Below are 25698 nucleotides of genomic sequence, written 5' to 3' on the forward strand. Positions count from 1 at the left end.
AAATTTAAGGTCCAAAGCGTCTTTGAAAGATGGTAGAGAGACAGTAAGTTTTAGGTGTCGGGTGAGTGGGTAGGCCAGATAAGGAAATCAGAGAGGGTGCTCAAGTGAGGTAAGGTTGGGGCATGGTGGGTGCTGTTGGAACCAGGAGTGATGCATTGAGGGGAGGTTCAATTATTGGATGGAGGGCCGGGAGATGGTGAGAACGAACGTAAATGACTGAGGTGTTAGTTGTATAATTATCTAGGAGTTAGAACTAATTTTAATCCTGTAATATTTCCTGGGTAACTATCCAGGTCAGAATCCTCCAAAATCTCAAGAGTTTAACTCAAAGTTGGAGATCTTCTGGGATGGTTACAGATCCTGTGTAATGTCCACCAGAAAGTTAAAGTTCGTTATGTGCTGAAAATAACTCTACGATCTACTGAATATCCAGCATTTGTCATATTTAGTACTAATTTAACATGTTTGCCTTCCCTTATCATTCATTATCTCCACTGTCCCCAAAAGGGTCCACATTCCCCCTTTTTGATTTCTTTTCAAATTTTTTTTTGCAATTTGGTGCTTTTTATAATTCCTAGTTTTCTGGAAAGTGTGCCTGCAAAGGATATGAATACATTTACAGTATTATGAAATGGTCCTTCCGGTGCATTTGAACACTTTACTCTGACGCTTGCTCAGTGCAGCCTTCGTAGTGAACAACAAAGCGATACACTGCTGCCTGGCAAACCTATGGAGATCTGGTGACAATCGGTAAGACGACAGATGCTTTATTTGGGTAAACATACATTCAACAGGAGTGCAGGAAACATTGATTTCCGCTGTTTCATTTGCAACGTGTTATCCTTTTTCAAAACCAATCGCTAAATATGGGCGTGTGGATGCGTTGCCTTCTGTATGTAGGTGGAATGTGTCCGACTCCTGCCGGAGCTTGCAGGCAAACCGGGAATGGTGTCGAGAGAATGAAACTCCATTATATCATGGCGATGCCATGTTCCCTGTTGGGGAGGTATCAGTAGTTAGACCCTGCAAGCAAAGGAACAACTGACAGTCTCGGAACAGAAAATGGGTTATGATTAGGACACTTTTAAAATAAATAAATACCCCGTTGTCCAAGCATATGAACCGTGGCAATTCAAAGGGCAGACGAACTGTTAACTCGGTGTCTGCATTTCAGGGGCTGGTTCAGCTCGGGTGTAACGGCTGGGAAAGTGTTGTTAAGGCCAACGGTATTCGCTTGGAGACAAACGTGCACTTGTTGGTGAGAGGAACCAAGCCTGATTGCAAAACATCTGATGCCTATCATTCCCGATGATCTTGTAACTGAAAAATAAATTTGCTTTTAGCAGTTTGCTTTGCAAGTGACTGTTTAATTCCACATTGTTGGCACAAAAAAACTGAGCAGATTGTATTTGCTAACCTACGAAACGGATCTAGGTTTTCACCTTCTATACCTCCAGATATAAACATCACGTTGAATTCAGACAGATATTGTGATTCATTTTGTGATGTTAGAGGTGGATAAATCACATTTATAGTAAGTTGGAACCAAACACTCATTTTGATATCAAACAGTGATTTAGCCATTGGCAAAATTGGATGTGGATGTGTGTGATAATATTAATGTATCCCTTTTACTACTTGTATTTTGGTTGTTTAGGTCAGGGTATGTATTCTGTATTATGCCCTTAAAGCTGCCCCAGCATTTCATTTTTAACACTGGCTGAAAAATCTTGTCTCATAAAAATTGTATTATTCTATCTTATTGGGACTGGGAGATCAGCTCGGGACATGGTCTTTAAATACCGTGTGATAATCATCTGTATCCTATATAACCTGCAGTGTGCTGATTTGGATGTTTGGCAAGTCGTTCAGCTGTCAACCATAGCCTACCATGCCCCTCTCCACTGATCCACAAGTGTACCTCTGACAGAAACAGGTATTAGTTATGTGTGTAAATGGAAATCAAATTGAGGATTTCCTGGAATGTTACAAGGTCATAGACCAGTTCGTTTAGATGCTTTATAACTTTATTAAGTTATAAGTTCTATTAAGACTCTATTAAGTTCAACAATTTCATACTGTTATCTCTGCCCCATTTTGTTTTCTGTATATGTTTGCTTTTAGCCACAGAGCCTCTGCTGCAAGCACATCATGGTTTGTTTTTCTTGCCCAGTCTCCATTTTCTCCATTATCTGGAAGCAGGAACTCTCAGCAGACCTCTTCTGATTTCCACCCAATCAAAGATCAACCTTTTGTCCTTCTTCCACTCAGCCCTTGCTCAAAACCTAGTGCATCCCTAACTTTTTCAGTTCTGATGAAGGGTCACAGATCTTAAGTGTTAACTCAGTTTCTCTCTCAAAACAGATATTTCATTGTTTTTTCCAGCAAATTTTTTTGTTTTTATTTTGGATTTCCAGCATCCACAGAAATGTTTTCATTAAGGGTTTTTTTTCTAAATTGTCCCTGAGTTAATCATCTTCACAAATAGGGAATAAAGCAGTTCAAGAGGTTTGTCTGGGCATACATAGTAATTGAGACAGTAAGGGTGGTCAACAAACAAAGAATTTCAAGTAAATGCCTGTTATGGGTCAGATGTCCTCAAAACTATTTCAAAAAGGTAGCCTAGACCCTAAATTTCTTTTCTTATTTTAAAAGCAGATGTGAAGTGGGTGTTCCAGGTGTGATGCAGCTGGTTAAACCACTCATCTTTTAAGCAAAGCAGAATTTATTTAAACATTACAATTGAAACATGAACAAAAGGAGACAGAATTTAGAATAACTTAACTATTTGAAAACTCAACCAACTCAATACCACAACTTAACTAAGGAGCTGTTCAATTCCCTTACTATCCCATAAACACATCCCTTGGCAAAAGGTAAAGTCAAACACAGGCAGGAGAGATTTCAGAGAGAAAAGTCAGACAGGGATCATCTGCTGAAGTATGGAACCTTTCCTCATTGCAGCAGCTTCTGACTACCTGTTTTAAAAACTAATCCAAACTGGAAAAGAAACCTGAACTGAGAGAACTGGCCACTCCCCTGCCATTGTTAAAGTAGACAATTCAGCAGCTCTGCTTTTGTGACCTCTCTTGAAAAATGCCAAGGACAAAATAGCCTTGTTAAAGGGGCAGCAGTATCACATGTCCTGATGTACATGTTCTGAGCTGTTTACAATGCCAGATACGAATGTGCTGAGTGCAGTATCTTGTTCTTCATTCCTTTCAATTCTTACTTCTCCCTCCTATTTCAAAAAGGAGCAACTTACATTGGACTCACAATGCATCTGTTGTGTAGCTCTGTAGCTCATTGTATGATCATTTCTAAAATAAAGATCCAGTTATTCAATTTGGAAGATTGATGGACCGTGGGACCCTAACAAACGAGCTTGATCATATTCTTGAATAACATGTACCAGCGATCATTTCCATTGAGAGTAGAAGCAGATATGGGGCTGGTGCTGGCAGGTGGGACTTGATTGGGTTGGGATATCTGGTCGGCATGCACAAATTGGACTGAAGGATCTGTTTCCATTCTGTACATCTCTATGACTTGCTGATTTTTCTCTCCTTAACAGCAAACATCAAAACTCTGTTTTGTTTCGTAATGCCTAGCTACTTTCTTGGTTGACATTAACTGACACAGCATTGACCATCTCACCTAGAAGATTTTCTGTCTGACTAGGATCACACTAAAAGATATATTAGTCTACTGAGTCACTTGACAAAATGCAAAACCTACAGTAGATATGATTTCCATTGTCACATTTACTAACTGAGGTTTGCTATGTGTCACAAATTAATTGGTTACAGACAAATTTTGAATTACAATTTTGTGGAAGGGTGATGGGTAGGGGAATGGGAATATCTAGAAAATTAATCTCACTTGCTGGAAAAGCCAGGTTTATTCAAGAGATTCCTGCAACCCTGAAGTGCTTCTCTTTTGTGAGTGGTAAACTATACAACCAGGAATAGACTCAGCTCTTGTTTGAAGGAATTGAGCAGACTCACCATACAAAATGGCAAGAGTTCCAAAGATTAACTGTTCCTGGGAAGGAAACCACCTCCTGAGATCTAACATTTCAGTGGAACCAATCTATTCTTCAATCAGCTTGTGTGCCTCAATCAGATCATCTTATGTCTATAAAGACTGAGCTAGGACTTTACAGTTTATCTGGATAACTGTCTGGGTAGTAGTCTAGGAATATTTCTCTTCATCCTTAGTATGATATACCATCACGTGAGAGATCACAACTGGACATAACATTCTTGACCAAGATTTTGTACAAGGATAAATAATATCTGAATGCAACTGAACGCAATATTTCCTTCAGAACATTGCTCATGTATTCATTCTACCAAGGATTAAAGGGGACAAGTTAGCGAATTTTGAGAAGATTTTGTAGCTCAGGTTGAGGGTCTGGATGTAGGTTTGCTCACTGAGCTGGAAGGTTCATTTTCACAGGTTACATGATTTAGGCTGCACAGCTTGAATTTCCTTGAGTACTGAAGACTGAGAAGTGATCTGATCGAGATGTAAAAGGATTCAATGAGGTACATCAATAAAAACTGACAGTTTTAAAAGGGAATATAAATGAGAGCCATGTATTTCTAGATTGAAATCAGGAAATACTACTTTTGTAAAAAGCATGGAAATCTGGGACGCGCTATCCATTCAAAGGCCATCAGTACAAATGAATTGCTGTTTTTGAGATTGATAGATTTGTATTGAGTAACGATATCAAGACTTTAGAGTTGATATATTCTCAGATATGATTTCATTGTATGCTCGGATGTTTGTTTTCTTTGATAATTTTCATTTGTATAGCACCTTAAAAATGTAAAACATCCCAAGGCACTTCACAAGAATGTTATCTGACAAAACCAAAAACAAGAGATGGCCTACTCTTGTCCCTATGTCACATTTTGTGAAGAGCTTTAATTTGTTACAACCATTGCTTTTGAAGTGCAGTCTAGGCAGATATGGCAGCCAGTTTTTCTGCTGAGATCAACAAGTGAGGAGAATCAGTTATGTTAGACTATATTTATTTCTGTTTTGGTTATAGGAGGAATGTTGACTGGGATCCAGGAGAACTACTTGTTCTTTGAGTGGTGCTATGGGACATTTTGACAGGCATCTGAATTGAAAAGTCAATGCGATTGGTTATGGCGTGATGCTGTTTATCTACACATTGATTCCAAGTTTAAAGGGAATGAGCTTAGAGGAAAGATGAGAGAAATTCCAGCCAATGTGGGGGAAAAAACATAGAAACATAATAGCTGTAAAGTATCAATATTAACTGCAGCATACACAGTCATTCCAGAGTATTGCTTAAAAGTAAAATGGGAAAATGGGATAGAAGTGACAATACCTTTTTTTTAAGGAAGTAAAGTTATCTGGTCATCATCATGGAACCATGGAATGGGGAGGCAATTGCCTAGTGCTATTATTGCTTGACTATTAATCCAGAAGCTCAGCTAGTGTTCTGGGGACCTGGGTTGAAACCCTGCCAAGGCAAATGGTGAAATTTTAATTTAAAAAAAAAATCTGGATCTAAGAAACTACTGATGACCATGACACTAGTGTTGATTGTTGAAAACAATCTGGCTCATTAATGTCCTTTAGGGAAAGAAATACACCATCCTTTCCTGGTCTGGCCTACATGTGACTCCAGACCCATAGCAATGTGATTGACTCTCAACTGCCCTCTGAAATGGTCTAGCAAGCCATTTAATTATACCAATCTCAATGATTTCTCAACAAAGAGAATGAAATCAGACAGGCCACCTAGCATAACTGAAGCACTGGAAAAGGCAATGACAAAAACAGACCTGTAGAACCTGCAAAGTCCTCCTGACTAACATCTGAGGGCTAGTGCCAAAAATGGGACAGCTGTCTCACAGACTAGTCAAGCAACAGGCAATATTGTCAGACATAATTCCACGAATATGGCTCTGTCCCAGACACCACTATCACAATCCATGGATAGGTCTTGTCCCAGCGGCAGGGCTGATCCTTCGGTGGTGGAGGGACAGTGGTATACGGTCAGGAGGGAGTTCCCTGGGAGTCCTCAACATTGACCCCATGAAGGCCTGGCAGCAGCACAGTTGGGTAGCTGCTAGACTAGGTCTGTGGCAGGTGGGGAGGGAACCAACAAGAGGGAAAAACATTCTGAGGAAGGGTCACCGGTCCTGAAACATTTGATTTCTCTGCACAGATGCTGCCAGACATGCTGAGCTTTTCCAGCAACATCTGATTTTGTTTGTGAAGAGGGAAAAACACAATTGACCTCATCCTAATCAATCTGCAAATGCATCTCTCCATTGAGAGGATGCTCTCCAATTGTGTTGTGTGGCAATAATATGGGCTAAGTTGGATAAATTTTGAACAGATCTAACAAGTGAAGTCTAGGCATCTGTGAGACACTGTGTGCCATCAACAGCAGCTGAATGGTACTTGAGCACAATCTCATGGCCAGGCATATACTCCAGTCGACTATTATCATCAAGCTGGGGATAAACCCTGGTTCAATGAAGAGCGTAGGAGGGCATGCTAAGAGCAGCATCCAGCATTCCTAAAAATGATGTCAGACAAGACAGGAGTGCCAAACAGCGTAAGCAGCAACTGATGGACAGAGCTAAATGATCTCACAACCATCACAATAGAGAAGAACTGAGCTCTGTAGTCCTGCCACATCCAGTCATGAATGGTGGTGGACAATTAACTCACTGGAGGAGGAGTCTCCACAAATATCCCCACCTTCAATGATGAAAGAGCCCAACACATCAGTACAAAAGATAATGCTGCAGCATTTGCAGCAATCTTCAGCCAGGAGTGCCTAGTGGATAGTCCATCTTGGCTTCCTCCAGTGGTTCCCAAGATTACAGATGCCCATCTTCAGCCAATTTGATTCAATCCATGTGATTATCAAGGAATGGTTGGATGCACTGGATACTTCAAAGGCTGTGAGCCCTGCCAACATTCTGGCTCCAGAACTTGCCACTTCCTTAGCCAAGCTCTTCCAGTACAGTTGCAACACTGGCATCTACCCAACAATGTATAAAATTGCCCAGGTAGGTCCTATACATAGAAATCAGGACAAATCCAACATGACCTTATTGATGGGACAGTAATTGGCAATGAAAAGTGTCATCAACAGTGCTATTAAGCAGCACCTGCTCAGCAATGACCTACTCGCTGACACCCAGTTTGGGTTCTGCTAGGGCTACTCAGCTCCTGATCTCATTAGAGCTTTGGTCAAAACATGAACAAAAGAGCTGAATTACAGATGTAAAATGAGAGTGATTAGCTCATAAAATCAAGGCCACATTTGATTGAGTGTGGCATCAAGGAGTCTGAGCAAAACTGGAATCGATGGTTATCACCAAAGATCCTTAGACATCACCTTCCAGACCACTTCCATCTAGAAGGACAAGAGCAGCAGATACATGGAAACATAATCACCTGCTAGTTCCCCTCTAAGCCACTTACCAACCTGACTTGGAAATATATAGCTGTTTCTTCACTGTTGCTGGATCAAAATCCTTCAATTCCCTCCCCAAGGTGAAGGCTCTCCAACGGTTATAGTCATACCTTCCACTTGGAAGATGGTTGCAGTTGTTGGAGGTCAGTCATCTCAGCTCTCAGATACCTCTGGAGGAGTTCCTCAGAGTCATATCCTAAGCAAAACCATCTTTATCTGCTTTATCAATGACCTTCCCTCCATCATAAGGTTAGAAGTGGGGATGTTTGACGATGATTGTGCAATGTTCAGCACCATTCACTCCTCAGATCCTGAAGCAACCCATGTTCAAATGCAACAAGATCTGGAAATATCCAGGCTTTGGCTGACAAGTTGCAAGTAACATTCACACCATACAAATGCCAGGCAATGACCATCTCCGATAACAGACAATCTAATCACTGCCTTTTTGACATTCAATGGTATTACCATCACTGAATCCCCTGATACCAACATCCTTAGGGTTACCATTGACCAGAAATGCAACTGTACTCATCACAAACACATTGGCTATTGAGCAGGTCAAAGGCTAGGAATACTGTGGCGTGTAATTCGCCTCCAGATTTCCCCAAAGCGTGTCCACCTGCTACAGGGCACAAGTGGGGATTGTGATGCAGTATTCCCCACTTGGCTGGATGGATGCAGCACCAACAACAGTCAAGAAGCTTGACACTCTCCAGGACAAAACAGCCCGCTTGATTGACACCATATCCATTTGCATCCACTCCCTCCAGCACCGACACTGAATCACAGCAGTACATACTATCGACAAGATGCACTGCAGAAATTCATGAAAGATCATCAGACAGCACCTTCCAAACCCAAGACCACTTCCATCGAGAAGGACAAGAGCAGCAGCTACATCGGAACACCACCACCTGCAAATTCCCTCCAAGCTACTGCCCATCCAGACTGAAATATATTGCTATTCCTTCACTGTTGCTGGGTCAAAATCTTTCAGTTCTCTCCCTATAAGAGCATTGTGGGTCAATCTGCACCACATGTTATGCAGTGGTTCAAGAAAGCAGCTTACCACCGCCTTCTCAAGGACATTTAGGTATAGACAATAAATTCTGACCAGTCAGTGACTCCCATGTCCCATGATTGAATTTTTTAAAAAAGTTGTGTGCAAATGGGCTGCAGAATTCCCCACATAAATATTTTTAAAATAATTTACACTGGGATGGTCTAAGTAATGCAACATGCTACATAATGCAATATTTCTTTAAATGTAAAACCAATATTAAGATGAACTTTTTAACCAAATATAGATGTTTGAAATAACTATTGGACTTTGTCAGACATGAAATATTTCAAACATCATGAAAGCAACTAGATGCTACAATAGGAAGTTGGTTTACTGGAGGGACAAGTTTAATTAAACTGAATAGTTGCAAAATGATTATGAATAGAAATTGTTGATATCATGTCTCCTTTTAGTGCTGCACTGTGTGCTATTAGTTGCTTACCATTGTTTTAACAACCCACACAACCCACCCTGAGAAATAATATGTTTATAGGAAATGATCAACTTCAGCTTATTAGCACAAGTTCCTTATTTGAAAGGTCAAAGTGATATTTTGGGTATGCAGTGAATGCCACGTCAATTCACAGCTGTGTGAAGTGCTAAACACAACAATTTCATAAAATAATACAATGCAAAATGCTATGGTTGTTCAGGTTCAAATGATTTTGGATTTATCAGCATGTGGACTGACCATTGGGTCTCACAAGTCATCTCCTCTCACAGATCTATTTCACTATTTCCTTCAAAGCCTCTTTCTCAAGGAACTATATGAATTGTGCCTGAGGCTATTAATACTGTCTGGGTAAATGTCCTTCCTTGATTTCTCACTTCCAAGCTTTTGTTCCTTAAATGAAACAGTTGTTTCCAGATTTTACCTGACTTGGAATAATTGAATCAGGTGGTACTAAGGGAGGCCATTTGGCCTTTTTTTTTACCCTGTAAAACTGTAGAGTTTTAGTTTCATGTATGTGTCCAATTTTTCTTTTGAAGATACTTAAGTTTGCTTCTTAAAATCTTTTGGATAGATGATTATATTTTCTGCATTTAAAAAAAATCCTTCAACTCCTTCTGATTCTTTTGCCAGTTACTTTTAAAATCTTAAAGTCTGATTGCCAACCTTCTTGCCAGTGGAGACTGTTTCCGTTCTTAGTTTTAGTCAAAAAAGTCATGATTTTGAACACTTCGGTTAAATCTTACCTTAAATTTCTTTACGCTAAAGAGAACAATCCCAGTTTCTTTAGTCTGCTCGTATAATTAACGCATATTAAACACGTCCCATTTTTAATTTTTGTTCCCTAGTGTTTGAAGTAATAACTTGATTAGTTTAGGAAATATCCTTCATGATAATTTTTTGAATCCCATGTTCGTTCTCTTCAATTTACTTTACCCTTTCCTGGAATCTCATTTTAGTTGCTGCTTGGATCCTGTACTTTGAGAATACCAGCATCCTTCTGACCATGTCATTTAGATAAGCAGGGTCAACAAGGCAGAGTTACCTGTTTTTGTTTCCATTCCCTCTGTCAATGTTGGGTGGTCCTATTTTGTTTCCTTTCAAACTTTTTAGCAGTTTGATACAACTGAAGGGCTGAGTGAGTCATTTTAGAGGGCAGTTAAGAGTCAACTGCATAGGCTGTGGATTTGGAACCACACGTAGACAAGATGAGGTAAGAGTCATAGAGATGTACGGTGCAGAAACAGGCTCTTCGTCTATGCTGACCAGATAACCTTGGCACTTGGCCCATATCCCTCTTAAACCCTTCCCATTCATTTACTTAGATTACATTACTTACAGTGTGGAAACAAGCCCTTCGGCCCAACAAGTCCACACCAACCTGCCGAAACGCAACTCCTACATTTACCCCTTTACCTAACACTACGGGCAATTTAGCATGGCCAATTCACCTAACCCGTACATTTTTGGACTGAGAGGAAACAGTAGCACCCAGAGGAAACCAACGCAGATACGGGGAGAATGTGCAAACTCCACACAGGCAGTCACCCGAGGCTAGAATTGAGCCTGGGACCCTGGTGCTCTGCTGTAATGATAATAGCCCCAGTTTTTTTTCTGATTCTCAATGTAACTTGCATCCTTTCTACATCTGCAGTACCATTTTATCTCTTTTCTCTAAAGCCTTGTGAACACACTTGGTGGAGGATACCTGAATTGGATGTCATTACTTCGCCTGGGAACAAATCAGCATAAGCTCCTTGCTTTTGCATGCTGTATTCTGTTTATAAAGACATTTATAAAATTATAAATATACAAATTGTTGACCTTGACATTATATATTTCTTTAATAGCCCACCAACTTGGTTTGTCACCTTGACAAATTAGTGTCGATACACACTAAGGCATCTGATTTTACATCTCTTTTAAAATTGTAACATTTGGATTTACTTGCTTCTCCTCATTCTTCTTGCCCAAAAATGATCTCTTAACATTTTTTTTCTGTTTGGTTATTGTTTTCCCTGTTACTGTACAAAGAATTGTGTTCTCCTGAAGTCTATTACAATAACATTCATTGCTTACTAGGTTTCTGAATTTTATATCATCTGAACAATTTGAAATTGTGCCATGGAATCCAAGTTCAATCTATTAATATTGCTCACAGAGTCGTTGTCCTAATGTCAACTATAGAGGCACTCGATTATCCAAATGAGATGGATGGACACTATCTCATTTGGATAATTGATTGATTATTCGGTTAATTGATTGATTTCCTCTGAGCTCGGAGTTTTCTGAGAAGTCTGCTCCCTGTTCAGGAGTCTAGGCAGCAGCACACTACACGCGAGCCACTACCCTCCCGCCTGCCCCCATCCATCCCCCAACCGCTCCCACTCTGACCCCCAAACTCTGTCTGTCTGCCCGCCCACCCCCATCCAATTCTTGTCTGCGCCCCTGCCAACACACACATAACGCGCCCCCATCCACCCTGTACACCAACAGTAAGACTGCTGCTGCCTTTTGTGAGATAAGTCTCCAAATTGCGTGTGCGCACGCAGACACACCACTTTTTACTGCAACTTTTTGACAAGTTCCACCTCTGCCCTGTACAGGATAATGTTGGAGAGATTATATGGGGAAGAGGGGATTAGGGTACACCCCTGTGTAGAACTCCAGGGAAAGTATGGGAAGAGAGAAGGCGGGAAGTCAGTCATTTGGAGACGTGACTTGACCGTCTAGGACTGTTCTCGGCAGCATTTCAATGAGCCGAGTTTGTTTTTAATCACTGTACCTGTAAACAAAAGATGCAATCAAGGTTGGAACACTTCTTTGACGTAATGTTTCTTACCCTGACCTCGAGATCTCCTTCGGATAATCTGATATTCAGATAATTGATATTTGGATAATCGAGGTTCCTCTGTACTAGGGTTTCCAATGTATTATTCCTGCATTTTAAATAAATTGTTCATTGCTCCTTCAAGTTACTGTCTGTGTGACTTTCATATCCGTGTTGTCACTGCTGCTTTGAAATTACACCAATTAATGAGGAAGTGACCCAATTTTAACACACTTCCTGCATTACACTTTAAAAAAAGTTGCTTATAAAAATTACCTGAGGTAATGAAAGGTGTGTGGTATTTAACCATATCACTTTTTGAAAATATATATATCCAACATAAACTGAATTGCCTTCACTAAGCCCGACTAATCAGTAAAGAACTTAATAAATTAAACCATTTGCTGAGTTGGCTGTCGATTTATTAATCCTTATTTTTCCCAATGAGAATTAAACTTGTCTTGAATTCTTGTTTCTCTCTGTCATCAATATTGGACTGAATGGCTGTAATTTGCCTGATTTATTTCTCTCCCTGTTCTTAATAATCTGTGATATATGCAATCCTCTGGCACAACCCTTGCACTTGAGCAGGATTGGGTTACAGATATTGATGCCTCCCTCAGCAAATTAGGGTGCGTCCCATATAGTCTGCCAATCTTTTAAGTACCACTGCTTATGTGTTTTAAAATCCTGTCCAATTTCTGTACTGCCACCTTGCGTATTGTAACATTAACAGCATCCTCATCTTTTAAAATTTTATTTGATCATTTGTTGTCACATGTACCAATGTACAGTGAAAAGTGTTGTTTTGCTATACAGGTAGATCGCGCCATGCAAAGTGCATCAAGGTAACAGAACGGAGTGCAGAATACAGTGTGACAGCTGCAGAGAAGGTGCAGAGAGCGTGATCAAACTAACATTTGAAAGGTCAGTTCAAGAGTCTGATAACGGCAAAGAAACTGTTTTTGAATCTCTTTGTACACATATTCAAACTTTTATATCTGCAAAATACTCAACTAGAATCTGAGCCATAGCTTTTTCATTCCTAATCAGCCCCTCCCTTCCTTTGACTATTTTCAGGTTCCCATTTCTGTTACCTTGCAATATATTTTCATGTAGTCTCTTTGCCCTTAATTTCATTTTTAGTTCCCCTTGTACTCTGAAGCTAGCATGATTTTCTACTGTATTATGAGCCTGACGTTTACCACGCATCTCCTTTTTCTATTTTATTGTAATCTCAAAGGCTTTTGTGATCCTGAGACCTATAGCTTTACGTGTGGAAATGTCTTATCTGTAATCCAACTTGAAAGGCTCCCATTACTTGTGGAAGTAAAGCAAAGAACTGTGGATGCTGGAGATCTGAAATAAAAACAAAAATTGCTGCAGAATTTCAGCAGGTCTGGTAGCCTCTATGGATAGATAGAGATCCGAGACAATGTTTCGAGGCTGGTGATTCTTCATCAAATCTGCAAGTAGCTATGAAAACATGGTATACGTATTGAAGCTAAACTGGGAGGCAGGGTGGAGATGTTGGGGAGAAGATGAGCAAATAGGTGGAGGCAGACCCCATAGAGAGAGGGAGATATGAAAGGGGTTGGTAAACAGGGAGATTATGGATAGCAAGCCAGAATAGAAAAAGAGCAATTCTGGTCTCCTTCCTATCAGAAAGATGTTGTGAAACTTGAAATGATTCAGAAAAGATTTACAAGGATGTTGCCAGGGTTGGAGAGTTTGAGCTACAGGGAGAGGCTGAACAGGCTGGAGCTGTTTCCCCTGGAGTGTCGGAGGCTGAGGGGTGACCTTATAGAGGTTTACAAAATTATGAGGGGCATGGATAGGATAAATAGACAAAGTCTTTTCCCTGGGGTCGGGGAGTCCAGAACTATAAGGCATTGGTTTAGGGTGAGAGGGGAAAGATATAAAAGAGACCTTGGGGCAACGTTTTCACGCAGAGGGTGATATGTGTATGGAATGAGCTGCCAGAGGATGTGGTGGAGGCTGGTACAATTGCAACATTTAAAAGGTATTTGGATGGGTATATGAATAGGAAGGGTTTGGAGGGATATGGGCCGGGTGCTGGCAGGTGGGACTAAATTGGGTTGGGATATCTGGTTGACATAAACTGGTTGGACCAAAGGGTTGATTTCCATGCTGTACATCTCTTATGACTCTATGAGCTGAATAAGACATGATAAGTGGGTAAGCTAAGTGGATTAGCTGCGCTGAATGTAACCCATACAGTGTGGTAATGGGCCTAGAAGAATGTGTGAATGGATCACTATGGTTAAAGCAACTCATGTTATAACAGGACAAAATGTGGGGTGGGTAAAAAACATAGAAGGAGGAAATCAGGCTCTAAAGTTATTGAACTTGATATCGAGTCCTTGAGGCTGAAGGGGTCCCAAGCAGAAATTGAGATGTTGTTCCTCAAGCTTGTGCTGAGGCAAGCTAGAGTACTGCAGCAGGTCTTTATGACAGAAATTTTGGCACGGGAACACAGTGATGTGTTGAAGTGGCAAGTAACCACTTGGGGTCATTTCTGCAGACAGGTAGGTATTATGTAAAGTGGTCACTCAGTCTGCATTTCATTTCTCCAGTGTAGAGCACATTGTAGTGAATACAGTCAACTAGGTTGAATGAAGTACACATGAATTGCTGGTATGTCTGGGGCTTTAAATGGTGAAGAGAGAGAGGAGTTAAACAGCTAGGCATTACATTCTTCTGTGATTGTATGGGAAAGTGCTGTGGGAGTGTGAGGAGACTTTCTTCAAGTCAAAGGTGAAGCCATGCGTGCCCACATGGGTCCCAGTTATGCCTATGTCTTTGTGGGTCTTTGGAACATTCTTTGTTCTGATCCTAATCAGGTCCCTTCCCACAATTCTTCTTCAGTACATTGATAACACTTCCTTCTCTTGTTTGGAATTGGAAAAGTTTATTAATTTTGTTTCTAACTTCCACCGTGCTCTCATCTGATCCACCTCTGACTCCTCCCTTTCCTTCCTCAACATCTATATTTCTATTTCTGGGGATATGCTGATCACCAATATACACTACAAACCCACAGACTCCCACCGTTACCTCCACTACACGCCCTCACACTTTGCTTCCTGTGTCGATTCCATTCCATTCTCCAGGATGTTCTGTCTCTGTTGTATCTGTTCTGAATATGCCAAATTACCCGGGGGAGTGCTCAGAAATGTTAACCTTTTTTTCCTCAATCGTGAATTACCTGCCACCACGGTTGACAAGATCCTTATCCATAATTGACCGATCTCCTGCACTTCTGTCCTTCCCTCCCACGTCAATGAGAAGATACCTCTGATCCTAACTTATCAGCACCACCAGCCTCTGCATCCAAAAATATAGTAAGCGTCCATTTCCATTATTTCCGTCTCCAACGAGATGCCACGACTAGACACACATTCCCCTCCCTACCCCTGTCAGCATTCCGCAGGGACTGTTCCCTTTGGGACATGCCTCCATCCCCAACATTTCCTCACACTCTCAAGACCCCTTCCCAGGCAATCCTAAAGATGTAGCTCCTGCCCATTTACCTCCTTCCTCGTAACCATCTAACGCCCCTGACATACCTTCCAGGTGAAGCAATGAGTTACCTGCACTTCATTGAATCTTGTGTACTGAATCCATTGTTCATAATGTGGTCTCCTGTACATTGGGGAGATGGAATTCAGACTGGTTAACAGCATCCAGTCCCCTGTCACTTCAACACACCACAGATTTCCCATGTCAACATTTTTGTCACAGGCTGCTGCAGTGTTTCAGACAGCCTCCGCATTAGCTCAAAGAACCACATCTAATTTTCTGCAAACCTCAACACAAGCTTGAAGACTAACATCTCATTTTCCACTTGAGGGCCTTGCAGCCTCTGGGACTCAATACCTGAGTTGGTAACTTTAGAGCCTGATTCCATCCTTCCATATTTTATTCCCCACTGCACACCCGGTCCTGTTATGACATGGGTTGCTTTTAGCACTGTCACCCATTTGCAAGTACTGCTAGGCCAATTATTACATTATATGGGTTGCATTCAGCACAGCTAACCCATATTCTCACTCTTGGCTCTTATCACTTGTTCAGCTCTTTTGTCTTGGCTAACTATCCATAATTTCCTTGTTTACCTATCCCTTTCATCTAGAGGGTATAGGTTTAAGCTGAGAGGGGTAAGATATAAAAGGCACCAAAAGGGCAACGTTTTCACACAGCGGGTGGTACGTGTATGGAAGGAGCTGCCAGAGGAAGTGGTGGAGGTTGGTACAACTGCAACATTTAAAAGGCATCTGAATGGGTATATGAATAGGAAAGGTTTAGAGGGATATGGACCACGTGCCGGCAAATGGGACTAGATTGGGTTGGGATATCTGATCGGCATGGATGAGTTAGACCGAAGGGTCTGTTTCTGTGCTGTACATCTCTATGACTATGACTATGACTGTGACTATGACTATCTCTCACTCTCTCGGCTCTGTCTTCACCTATCTGCTCCCCTCTCCCTTTTTCCTACCCCTATCCCATTTTGGCTTCAGCTTAAATACCACTTTTTCCTGTTTATTTACTGTTCTGATGAAGAGTTACTAAACTCAAAATATGAACTCTGCTCTCTTCCCACATGTTGCCAGACCTGCTAAGTTTCCCCAGCAACTTCTGTTTTTGTCCCAGTACTCATTCACTGTTTTATCTGCCAATTTTTGATTCTAATCTATCTGATCATCAGCTCATTGAAATAACCACCCTTCCAGTTGAGTATTTTCATGTTTGATTGTTCTGTGTCCCTTTTTTAAACTTGATATTATGATTATTGTTTTCCAAATGCCCAACTGCTGAAGAATTTTCCACTTATCTCATTTCATTGCCCACAAAGAGATCCAGCACTGCCTTCTGGAGTGAATTTCCACCTGAAGCAGTGACTGTTGGAGTGAATCACTCCCCCATTTGTATACCAAGAATTTACTCTTAAATCGTTTCCTCTCTTCACCCTTAATGCTGCTAATGTTTGGTCTATGTTAGAGTAATTAATGACTCTCATTACATGAGTATTGCTGGAAAAAAAGACACACTTTATTTAAGCTTCATTCTTGCAATCATCAGGACAATTTGCAAGAAATACAACCTAAATGTTTGTTTGTATTGATATGAGAGCAGTATACAGGTGTTGCCATAGAGAATGTGTCAGTTAGATTGATTTACAGTTAATTGCCAGGCTCTGTTCAAGTTTTAACCCAGTCAGCTTGACTCTGGTCAAGGTATTGTCCTAAGAAATGAACTAGAGAATGTTTAAAAACAAGCATTTCTGAATGAATATTTAATCTGTACTGCTTATACCTTACAGAAATAAATTTTAATGGAAATTTCAGTCATTTTTATTTGGCAACCTATAATATAGACATCTAAGATTAGTGGCTCCTATATTGTTCCTTAATTTCAACCAGATAGATTTTGTCTTTGACCCATGAAGTACATCATCCCTCTTCCCTTCATTATCTTTCCTAAATACTTTATAGCCAAGAATACTGTCTCCATTCCTGTTCCTGGTTTGAGACAGGCCTGCAATTCTCCAGTATTATTTACTGCTCTCTGTATATTTGCTTTCAACCCATTTCTAGTATTCCTCATTGTTTTACGAATGTAACTGACACTAGATGATGGGAAAAGGTACATGTAATAGCATTGGAATTCAAGTAAGTATCAAATAGGTATTAGACTCACTAGTAGGTTTCTGCTCTGCCTGACTTAATTATATATTGCAGAGGGAGAGCATTAGTTGAAGAGGGGGATATTTCCTTTTTTTTTAACATTTATCTGCAGTTTATGGGGTGAATTTCCATCTTGAGCAGTGACTAGTGGAGTGGAGCAGTCATCCATTTGAGTTTGACCCCAAGCAAAGCTTTCAGTCATTTACCTGAACTGTCACCAAGAGCATTTCTTTACATCCCTGACATGGTTGCTTATTTAAGACAGATGAGGAATTTATTTTCATAGATGGTCATGAACCTGTGGCATTCGTTATCATGAGGGTTGTCATGGCTGGATCATTAAGTATAGTCAAGGCTGACATAGACAGATTTGTAATCAGTAAGAGAATCAAGAATTTGGAGAAAAGGCAGGACAGTGGAGTTGAGGACTATCAGATCAGCAGCCTTGAGCTCATTGAATGCCAGAGCAGATTTGATGGGCTGAATAACCTACTTCTCCTCTAAGTCTTATGGTGGAGTTTGCAAACAAGCATGAAATGTGCACTCCACTTTGCCCTTTATTTCAAAAGGAATGGGATATAAAAGTAAAGAGGTTTTGCTAAAACTTAACATGGCACTCGTCAGACCATAACTGGAATATTATGAACGGTTTTGAGCCCCTTGTTTAAGGAAAGATGTACTGGTATTGGAGGCAATCCAGAGAATATTCACTAGATTGATCCCAGGTGTGGAGAGTTTTCTTTAAGAGGATAGGTTGAATAAGTTAGACCTGCACTGATTTGGAGTTTAGAAGAATGAGACCTTATTGAAATATTAAAGATTCTTGAGGAACTTGACAGCGTTGCTGCAGAAAAGTTGTTTCTTCTTGGACTGGCTAGGACCAGAGGTGACAGTCTTAGAACAAGGAGTCACAGATTTAAGACCACAGATGGGGAGGAATTTCTTCTCTCAGAGCATACGGAATCTGTGGAATTGTGTACTGCAGAGGATGTTGAGGCTGGGTTGTTAAGTATATTCAAAGCTGAGATAAACAAATCTCTAATCATTAAGGGAATAACGGATTATGGGGAAAAAGCAGGAACATGGAGTTGAGGATGATCAGATCAGCCATGATCTGATTGAATGGCAGAGCAGTCTCAATAGGCCAAATAGTCTATCTTTTGTTCTTGCAACTTAAAGACATCATTAATTCTGCTCCAGCTTCAACTTATTTGCTGAAATCCTCATCCATGCTTTTGTTACCTCTAGACTTCATTATTTCAACATGCTCCTGGCTGGTTTCCCACAAACTACCTTCCATAAAATTGAAGTGATGCAAAACTCTGTCGCAGAGCTCTCATCCAATCCCATTCACCATCTCCAAAGCTCTGTTGAATTCCTTTTGCTGTGTGTGAAGCATTGTTGTACTGCAGTGTCTCTTTAACAATGCCGTTCAACCATGTGTTTAAAGGGTTTATTGCTCATGTGCAAACTGTTTGGGCCAATGTGGCACATTCCTGATTATGGAGGTGTACAGCACAGAAACAGACCTCTTCCATGCTGACCAGGTATCCTAACATAATCTAATCTCATTTGTCAGCACTTGATCCATATCCCTCTAAACCCTTTCTATTCATATATATGCATCCAGATGCCTTTTAAATGTTGTATTTGGACTAGCCTCCACCACTTCCTCTGGCAGCTCATTTCATACGTGCAACACCCTGTGTGAAAATGTTAGCCCTTAGGCCCCTTTTTAAAATCTTAACCCTCTCCTAAACCTATGCCGTCTAGTTCTGGACTTCCCCACTCCAGGAAAAGACCTTGTCTGGTTGTAAGTTTGCTTGCTGAGCCGGCAGGTCTGCTTTCAGATGCCCTATTGCCAGGCAACACTACAAATGAGCCTCCATCGAAGCACTGATGCTCCATGCTGTCCCTTATCCATGAGTCCTGGTCCACTGGGGCATGCAACACCAGGCAAACACCCCATCAGAGAGGCTGGTAAATAGGGCCCAAATTGATGCGCTCTGATTGCGGTCTGGTCTGAACGCCAGGCCCCCAGGAACTCCCGTGTGCGTCCCTGCAAGCTGCTCCATGCAGCTAAGAGAAATGTTGTCCTGTTGAATTACATTCACTGGTAAATCAATATCTAGATTTTAATGATTTCCTTCTTGCTTTCAAATCCTGCTTTCACTTGGCCCCTCCATCCTCTGCATTTTTTTTCAACATTCAGTAACCTGCTCTCTTGAGCATCGCTGCATTTGATCATTCTGTCATTTTGTAGCTGTGCCTTCAGATGCTAAGGACCAAAGCTCTGGAATTCTTTCTATCTGTCTGCATTTTCTCCTTGGATTTTGAGTGCACTATGCTGCAATCTTATTTTCAGGCATGTTGGTTACAAAAATCCTATATATTCTCAAGCAGGCAGTTGACATAGAATTTTCTGGCACACTTTCGTCTTGATTTTAGTTGTTATAGAATAAGTTTGGTCTTCAGATTAATGATGTGATTAGATTCATGCTTTAGTTTGAAACAGCTAAAATTCTTGAAACTGCATTCACTTGAACCACAGCACTTTCACTTCAACTTTTAAATTCTTATTTTTCTTGGATATGACATTACTACCTGCCAATCTTTTTGTCTGTACAGTGATTAGCACTGCTGTCTCACAGCACTAGAGACCTGTGTTCAATTCTTCTAACCTTGGTGACTCTGTGTGAAGTGTGCAGGTTCTCCTTGTGACTGCATTGGTTTCTGCTGAATGTTCAGGTTTCCTCTCACATTCCAAAGATATGTAGATTAAGTGCATTGGCCATGTTAAATCACCTTGTACTGTCCAGGGATGTGCAGGCTAGGTGGATTAGCCATGGTAAATGTGAAGTTATGGGGATGGGGTGGGTCTGGGTTGGATGCTGTTTGAAAGGTCAGTGCAGACTCAGTGGGCTGAATAGCCTCTTTCTATATTGTAGGAATTTTTTGAATCTATGAAAGGAAATAACTGGTGAGCAAAGAAAAGTGAAGCCTTATTGCTGTTTCCATGTTGATGTCTTGTCTTAATAAGTCTTTATCATGACAGGTACTACTTCATGCTTTAACTCACAGCATTCAAATATATTACATTTCCTCACAATTCTTATTGTTAAACTTTAAAAAACATGAATATTAAATTATTTTCTTGCCATTACAATTTACCTTTGGTCAACCCAGTCTTCTCTTTTGCACTACTGTTGTCTTTTTTTTAACTTTATATTTAACTTCATCCAAAATATGCATTAGTTTCCTTCCTTGATTTTTTGATTTTGAATCCAGGCCACATGAATCAGATGGAAATCAAGAAAAGAACTGGTCACTTTGGAGAATAATGTACATTATGGAAGGAAATCTGCTATTCTTACCTGATCTGGCCTAGATGTGACATGAGTCACAACCTGCATGGCTGTCTGTTGTCTGTGGAGTGGCCTATCATAAGCCACTGTTATATTGAATGACTTCAGTAGTTCAATGTCTTTGGGATATATTTAAATACGGTTATATAGAGGGTTTTCCTTCACCATAGTGGAGGCTTGGCTGCATTATGTACTTAGAAAGTAGCTGACTCCCCAATTCATTATTTGTACTTGTTGTGGTGCTTCTTCAAAAACTGAAAGATGTCAGATTGGACCTTCAACTTCAAAAGCTCATTCACCACTCTTACAGACAGGCTTCCTGTAAAGTTATGGCAGTTTAAGGATTAACCTCCATGAAAATCTTGATCATTTTCCCACAGGAAGCAGGTTTGAGAAAAACAGGCCTGATCCCTGATTTCCATGTCTCCTCAAATAAAGTTGTTCAGCATTTTAAATTTCTTTGTCATGTCACTTCTTAACCGTCCTGTTCATCATTTCCTGATAGTTAGTAATGTTGCAGCACTGGCATATCCTTATAACTCTCTTTTGTAACCTTTCCAATACCTCTACATGGCTTTCATGATATGCATTATTGATTTTAATAAAGTTCTATTTTTAAGTTTTTTTTCCCCCAGTGGTGCCATATTCTATCCCAACTAAAGCCAGGCCAGTTATATGCTTTCCGTTGCTTCTTCTCAAATTCATTTTTAGAAGTACGGTATGGTTTGACCTGTCCATGAACTATTTGCTCTCTCTTTGTCTCTTGTATGCGTTCATTACTAACGGCCTGGCTGAGATTAGATACTCATCAGGAGTGTTAAATTCATGGTATTTCTAAACAATTTATTCTGCTTCAAACCTATTATTCACTTAAGGTTGGTTCCAATACCAACCAGCTAATTATTTGTAATAATTTTGAACATATTAGTATATTTGTAATGTTAATTGTTTTCTGTTTTCCTCAAATAGAAGACAATGGAACTATTTGAAGAAGAATTGACCTGTCCCATCTGTTGTTGTTTACTTGAAGATCCACGGGTTCTCCCTTGTTCACATAATTTCTGTAAGCGATGTTTAGAAGGCATCTTGGAAGGAAATGGGAGAGGTATGCATTGCAAAATCCCTTTTAAATGTCCAACTTGCCGCAAAGAAACTCCCACCATGGGAATCAGCAATTTGCAAGTGAATTATTCACTGAGGGGAATAATAGAGAAATATAACAGGATTCAGATCATACCTAAAGTTCCAATCTGCGAGAAGCATAGTGGACAACCACTGAATATCTTTTGCTCAACAGACCTTCAATTAATCTGTGGATTTTGTGCTACCATGGGAGATCATGAAGGTCATTCCTTCTGTGCCATCAATGATGCCTATAAAGAGGAGAGAGAAGCTTTTAATGGACTTTTCCAAGGCCTTGAAACCTGGTGTTCTGCTGATGTGCAGTCATGTCTTGAGAAACTAGAAAGCGACAAGAAAAAGTCCCTGCAATTAATAAGCAAGGATGCAAAAAAGATTATGGAATATTTTGCTAAGTTGCAGCACACACTAGAACAGAAAAAAAATGAGATTTTTTCAGATTTTGAAACCATGAAGCTGGTGGTAATGCAGGCTTATGATCCAGAAATAAATAAATTGAAGATGATTCTAGAAGAACAGAAAAAAGCTTTTGCTTTGGCAGAGACATTTAAGGATGTCACTGATCCAGTCTTATTTCTACAACAGATGCAAGAGTTTCGCAATAAAGTTAAAATTGTAAAGGAAACCCCATTGCCTTCCTGCTCTGCAGAGGTGCATCCTGTAATGAAAAATTTCAATACTAGCCATTGGGATAGAGTGAGGCTGAAAGATGTTGATAAGGTTACTTTACCTACAGAAACTTACACCTTCAGATTTAAAACACCCACTAAAAAGTCAGGTAGAGTCCTTGCAGTTTTTATTATTTTCCTCCTGCTTTTTACAGTGGCATTCTGTCATTGTGAGATAGTACAGAGCCTAGAGACTTTGAAAAGTCAAGTGATCGCATTCACTGACTTGTTGTATTATAGTGAGATTACAGATGTATTTTCACTTGAGTATAGAAGTATTACTGAAGAGCTGTGGCAGTATATAGCAGAATTTATGCAAACATAAGATGCTGTAAGTAGATTGAAATATCACTGCTGAATCTGCAGTTGCATCATTGACCAACGTGGAGTTGCATCTGAGATCTGTAGGATCAGATATCTGGGACCAATATCTTTCACTAACAAGGTACAATACACCACAATGTAATCAATATTTAAGTATTTTCACGAATAAGGATTTTCAGTTTTTAGATTCATTTTCGAATTTACAACAGTTGTGATTCTAAATGTCATTAGATAGACACATTTTAGCTGTTTATATTGTGCCTACATGACTGGTGGCTGTTGTAACTGAATAGTAGTCTCCCCCATCAGATTTATTTTGTCTTTGCTGTGATGATCTGGAAAGGATCTAATGAAATTAAATGTCTTTGGTGAGTAATAATTATCAACTTTCTAAACTACCACTTGTATTGAATATTCCAGATGCATATGCTTGCACACAGTGATGCATATCTATTTCTGTAAAAAATAGTATCGCAGCTTTTCTTTACATTCATTTCGGTGAAACAAGTAGAATGTTATTTTTATGGTCTGAGTATTTTTATGGATGAGTACAGTTGTGCATATTATTATAGAATTGTAAAGTACATTCCTCAGTATGGTGTATACGCAGACTATAACTGATTCTGGATATTTGTATTAATAAATGTTTTAATAATTTATGGCTGCCTATTGTTTTAGAAATCAATTCCGGAATACTTAAGTTTTATTATAACATGTAATATTTACATATGTTCTCACTTGGATTGAGATTACTGTCCTTGTACATCATCTACATCTTAAGTTTATCAATAAAAGAAATGGTGATTTCTACATAATTCAGCATAATATCTATCATTCTACGGTTCTGTTAAAATATACTTCATAAATTTTCTCAGCTTTTTTAAAGAAGTCAAAAGTTCCATCACCAGCAATCAAGAAAATGATTGGCATTAAAATGCAAACTGTGGTATATTTGGCTCCGTCTGATTTTTAAATTTTGTTTGGGATTCATTGTACAGGGTCGAACTAGCTGTCATATTCGTACACTTTTTTTCTCCCTCTTCCCTTCTCCACCCCCACACCCTTTTTAATGCAAAACTATAACTCTCCAGTTAAAATGTTAACTATTTTACTGTAAGCAGTGAGCCAATCACAAGGTTTTCTTGAAATAAAGAAGGAACAAGTTTATTAGTGTGTATTCCAAGAAAATTAATAAAGATGCAACAAGTGTAGAGCTTTTGTGCCGTCATTTAGGATTCTCTTGTTGCATCTTTCACACTGTCTTTCTCACAAACAAAGTTGAAAGTAGATTGTATCCCAATACAAGTGAATTTGTCTTAAGAATATACAGTTGTTACAGGCTAGACCCCCTCAACACATTTCAAGAAAGTAGCCCGGACCCTAACGTTGCTAGTTGGTTTAAGCAGGTCTCAAGTGATATTCCAGGAGTGATGCCGCTGGCCTAACCACTTAGCTTTCAACAAAACAGAATTTATTTTCAAGATTGCGGAATGAAACACAAACAAAAGAGAACAGAATAATTTAACCTATCCGCAAACCCAACAGACTACCCCAACTTTATGATGTTGTTCCAACTACTTGCAACAATCCCCATAAACAACCCTTGGCCAAAAAAGGTAAAATAAAAGACAAGGTCTTACAGGAGAAAGAGAGAGAGATTCAGCGTGAAGCACCTTCTTCCATGTAGCTGTTTCTTGGACCAGCATCCTCAAAACTGATGACCAGCTCTGAACCCAAACCAAACCAGAGAAAAGCTGAGCTTGATGAACTGGCCGCTCCCCTTTCATTGTACAAGTGGTTCTTTTAAAACATAAAAGCTTCCTCAAGTAGATCAACCCCAGACATTTTGGAGCATGTTTCTTTATGACCTCCTGATTTAAAACAAAAACCAAGGATGACCTAACCCTGTTAAAGGAGCAGCAGCATCACACAATTTAAGCATCATCAAGGCATAAGACCTTAATCTGAGACCATGGTTAGTTAATTGATGTCATCGGCGGTAGTGAATATTGCAGTATTTTTTTAAAAAGATTCTTTGTTCTCTTTGATGCTTTTCTCTCATTTCCAACATGTGAAGATTCTCAATGGTGTAAAACAGAAGAAGGCGATGTTTTTACACATTTCATAGAGCCTGACTGTCTTTGTGGATCAGGTAATCCCTATAGATATTTAAGATTTGTATTTTGGTTCTTTTTTCAGTCTGTGTAAGTCCTAGCTATTAACTCAGCCAATGGAATTCAATGATCGATGTTCTATATTTTGCGTAATGCCAAAATGCATAGGCCAACTATGCTTAGAGTCTTTTCCTTTAGATTATGATTGATCTATATTTATGCTTACCTGCTTTTCTTCCGTATTGCTTAATACTGTTTCCCTTAAATAAAATGTATCAGAGTCTTAAAAAAAATGATACTTCAGCCAGAATTTTCAGAGAGAACTACAGAACTTCACCATCCGTTGGAAAAAGATGCTCCCTGATTTCATTTGATTTTGTTAATATAATTAACAATAGTCCATTGACATGTTTCTGAAACTTACTGTAGTACTTATAAAGCCCCTACAGTGTGGAAGCAGGCCAATCAGCCCATCATGTCTGCACCAACCCTCCAAAGAGCATCTCACCCTGACCCACCTCATCCCTGTAACCCTTCATTTCTTATGGC

General features: G+C 39.8%; 1 protein-coding gene across 2 annotated transcripts; it reads left to right on the plus strand.

Annotated features, from left to right (window-relative positions):
• Window positions 1-652: 652 nt before the first annotated feature.
• Window positions 653-23718, plus strand: trim13 (tripartite motif containing 13). 2 transcript variants are annotated; one of them, XM_060832938.1, is made up of 4 exons: window positions 653-750; window positions 1840-1936; window positions 12647-12754; window positions 21873-23718. In XM_060832938.1, exon 4 carries the CDS (start codon window positions 21879-21881, stop codon window positions 23034-23036), a length of 1158 nt encoding a protein of 385 aa, XP_060688921.1. In that variant the 5' UTR covers window positions 653-750; window positions 1840-1936; window positions 12647-12754; window positions 21873-21878; the 3' UTR covers window positions 23037-23718. The 2 variants fall into 2 exon arrangements, with proteins under 2 accessions (XP_060688921.1, XP_060688919.1); XM_060832936.1 differs by lacking the exon at window positions 1840-1936.
• Window positions 23719-25698: the final 1980 nt, after the last annotated feature.

Source organism: Hemiscyllium ocellatum, chromosome 12 (genome assembly GCF_020745735.1).
Source record: "Hemiscyllium ocellatum isolate sHemOce1 chromosome 12, sHemOce1.pat.X.cur, whole genome shotgun sequence".
NCBI classification, from domain to species: Eukaryota; Metazoa; Chordata; class Chondrichthyes; order Orectolobiformes; family Hemiscylliidae; genus Hemiscyllium; species Hemiscyllium ocellatum.